Below are 3,915 nucleotides of genomic sequence, written 5' to 3'. Positions count from 1 at the left end.
ACTGCTGTATTTTTGATGTTGTGGCCTATATTTCTGCTGGAGGTCCTGGACATCTTGTTTAGACGCATGGCATCATGGATTCTATCAAATACCAACAGATAAAAAATCAATAAGTGACTGACTCTGTTAGAAATCTTATAATGGGCCATGTTTGGATCTTCCAACCGTACAATAATCCAAACACAAACCTCAAAAACAACACAAAAATGGGTCACTGAGCACAAAACCAAGCTTCTGCTGGCCATTCCAGTCCTCTGACCTGAACCCTGTAGAACATGAGTGAACTGAAGAGAAGAAGCAGCAACATGGAGCTGTGAATCTAAAGGGTCTGGAGTGATTCTGGATGAAGGAATGGTCTCTGATCTCTTGTCAGGTGTCTCTAACCTCATCAGGCATTATAGGAGAACATTTAGAGCTGTTAAACTGGCAAATGGAGGTTTCAAAAAGTATTGAATAAAAGGGTGCCGTTAATTGTGGCCAATGTGTATCAGAGAAAAACATTTATTTCATAATGATATTTCCCCCCATTTTAAATTCTTATTATCCAATGAAAGGTTAGATTTTTGTACATTTTTTAAATAAAAGATCAAAAGGATTAATGATACAGATTTATTTTCACAGCCTCCTTTGATCATATTTACCAAGGGTATGAATAATTTTGAGCACAACTGTATGTGACCCTGGGGCACAAAAGCAGTCATAAGGGTCAATTTTTTTTTAATTGAAATTCATACATCATCTGAAAGCCGAATAAATAATCTTTCCATTGATGTATGGTTTGTTATGATCGGACAATATTTGGCTGAGATGCAACTATTTGAAAATCTGGAATCTGAGGGTGCAAACAAATCTAAATATTGAGAAAATCACCTTTAAAGTTGTCCAAATTAAGCCCTCAGCAATGCATATTACTAATCAAAAATTAAGTTTTGATATATTTACGGTAGGAAACTTACAAAATATCTTCATGGAACATGATCTTTACTTAATATCCTAATGATTTTTGGCATAAAAGAAAAATGGATTATTTTGACCCATACAATGTATTGTTGGCTATTGCTACAAATATACCTGTGCTGCTTATGTATATGTATAGATAGACAGATAAAATCTGAAATAAATGCATGTAACTAACACGTATCTGAACAACAGACACTCCACTTACATGAAACAACAGATGTTCTCTGTTTAAAAAAACGTTATTTATATTATTATTAATAATTATGCTTCACGTAATGAAATGCTGATGACAGTTTAAGGTCTCATTTGAATGAAAGGTAAGAAATGACAAACCCAACAGATGACATTTAAGTTAACTTTATTAGAGAGACAGAAATATACACAAGTTATGAAACAGAGAGGTTTCTAGCGTTAGATTTCATAATGTTTGACAGGTTCTGGTTCTTTCCCAGTGTCTCCACCTCTCTCCAGGTAAAGGTTGTTGTAAGGATACTGTTTAGGAGCCTGGAAAGAGAAAGACACTGACGGTGATGAGACTCATTCATAACATCTGTGGAAAACAATTCTAAAACTGTCAAATTAAAATGAAAAAAAACAAATCAAAACTATAATAGTATCTCTATAATGCTAAAATAACCCTGGTGCGCAATTAGTTGCAAACAATTACAACTGTTTCTAAATAAGTTTCAGCTGCTAAAAGAGTTTGCAATTTCATAGTTTGCTAGTGATGCAGAAATAACACACTTCCCTTTGAAATGTTCTGTAAATTAAGCATTTTTTTTACTGTGCAGCTCCCGTCACTCACCACAGGCTGGTAGCAAGGGAACATCTCGCCCAAACCAAACATCAGCAGCATGAAGCCCATGAACCCCAGCAGCTGGTTCCTCATCTTCTTCCACTCCACGGGGCTCGGAGACGTGTCAACCCTGTTCCTGATGTACATGTCAAAGTCCCAGTGCATCTAAATAAGACATCACAAAATATTCACTTCCTCTAGCAAAATAAAAAAGTCTGAATTAGGAGAGAAATCTGCACTGTTTACAAAAACAGCTCTAAACAAATACAGTATGTGTGCAGGAGACGACAAGAGATGCACTTTTTCACTGAAGGAAGCGTTATTAAGGATTATGGACTTGTATTTGAGTTAAAAATGTCTTAATGATGGATTGGTTTTTACAAACATGCAGCTTTCGGCTTTACACGATGTTAATTGATGGACTGGAGTCGTGTGGTGCTTTAAACATTATATTTCATAGTTCTTTCAAAAAGCATGCAATGGAATTGAAGAGCGGCATGTTTGTTTTTAATGCCATTCCAGCTTCTGTGGCTATTTTCACAGTGAGAGATATTATGGCTTTATATATTATATAAAATGTTTTTTTTATAATTTATTTTTGCTAAAAACTGTATTTGGCATGAAAAATGTGCATGCTGTCAAGTGTCAAAAAACAGATAAATGCATTGATATCACTTGTGTGGATGCATCAAACAAAAACCCGGATTTATAGGATGAATGTTAAACTGCTGTTCTCACCGGCTCTCCCCAGTTCCTCCTGAGATCAGGATGGTCCCACTGATACCAGGGGTCTCTCTCTTGCTGCGATCGCTCCGGAAGCATGGGGTAATCACCGTACCTGCGTAACAACAGAGCAAATGCATTTTAATTCATTCATCTTCCTGGAAACAAAATACATTATTCATTCAAAGTGTGGAAACAGACACTCACCCCATGCCGTCTTCAGGATAAGGTTTGTAATCTTCCAGCGTCATGTTGTATTTCTTGGCCGCTGCTGCCATCTCTTCTGGGGTTCTGGGGTACGGACCAGGCAATGTGTCCTTAGAAGGACCGGATGCTGTAACAACACACACAAACATTATTATGATTACACATAACACACAATAACAAGAGAAGAGTTCTCCAGACTACCTTAGACACACATCTACAAACACATTAGCATGTGTAAACCTGTATTTTAGATAGCTAGTTTAATTATGAATTAAATTAATTTTGTTTAACTAACAAAACAGCAATTAATTGTTAATAACAAGCAGTTAACAATTAATTGCATTTGTTTACAATCACGTACAAACACTATCACGGATTCGCTTAGCCTGTTAGCTCCGCAGCCTTGACATGAAGGTTATCATTCATTAGATGCTATAAAACACTGCTTTTATAGCGTATATTCCCATAATACGAAATAACAGATGTGTAAGACAGCACCTGCTCTTGTTCCGAGGATAATGTTTGAGATTCCCGGTGTTTTTCCTTTAGTAAGAGCTCGGGTCAGGAGACCCGCTCTGAGGGCCGCCATCATGCCTCTCTGACACTCCGCAGCGCGCATGCGCGGACTGACGTCACCGATTCTGCGCAGAGGACACGCCCCAATGACACTCGGAAAGCGACATTGACTGCAAATTATTAAATAAATAGTTTTACACAACAAGGCATTGTTTTGTATAAATGTGAAGTCAAAAATATTTTTAGAGTCACTGTTATTATTGTTATACTATTATTATTAATTATTTGAAATTCTTCTTCTTCTTGCAAATTTTACACAACAATACAAAGAACATCCAACAACACAAGGCGCATCCATCATAAATAATACAAATAATCAACATAATATTTAGCGTATTATACTCACAACAATAATTGCAACAATGAGGGAGAAAAAAACACAAGGAGCAAGAATCAATAGAAGTAGCTACAAAAAGGCATCAAATAAAAATACATTAAAACAATAATAAAAAATAATACTGAGATAGAGACGCAAAGAGTTTCAGACTTTCTATTTAGTTTTTTAAAAGTACTTAAATCTCTAAAACATTTTCACAAACTCACAATGAAATATGCTAAAAGGAGGGCTTACATTTTTTGCATGCATGGATATGATATTTACCCAACAATAAAACAAAGTTGACAGCATCCGAAAAATGAGAATTTAAATCACA

At 35.9% G+C, this 3,915-nt stretch overlaps 1 protein-coding gene across 1 annotated transcript; it reads right to left on the bottom strand.

The window, feature by feature from the left end:
- Positions 1 to 1,301: 1,301 nt before the first annotated feature.
- On the bottom strand, positions 1,302 to 3,344 carry ndufb8 (NADH:ubiquinone oxidoreductase subunit B8). Its single transcript, XM_058793973.1, has 5 exons — positions 3,185 to 3,344; positions 2,687 to 2,813; positions 2,495 to 2,594; positions 1,766 to 1,921; positions 1,302 to 1,464 (listed from the first exon to the last, which is right to left on the bottom strand). Exons 1-5 carry the CDS (start codon positions 3,303 to 3,305, stop codon positions 1,372 to 1,374), a joined length of 597 nt encoding a protein of 198 aa, XP_058649956.1. The 5' UTR covers positions 3,306 to 3,344; the 3' UTR covers positions 1,302 to 1,371.
- Positions 3,345 to 3,915: the final 571 nt, after the last annotated feature.

The sequence above is a fragment of the Onychostoma macrolepis genome, chromosome 12 (genome assembly GCF_012432095.1).
Source record: "Onychostoma macrolepis isolate SWU-2019 chromosome 12, ASM1243209v1, whole genome shotgun sequence".
NCBI classification, from domain to species: domain Eukaryota; kingdom Metazoa; phylum Chordata; class Actinopteri; order Cypriniformes; family Cyprinidae; genus Onychostoma; species Onychostoma macrolepis.
This window is presented reverse-complemented; position numbering and strand designations above follow the sequence as displayed.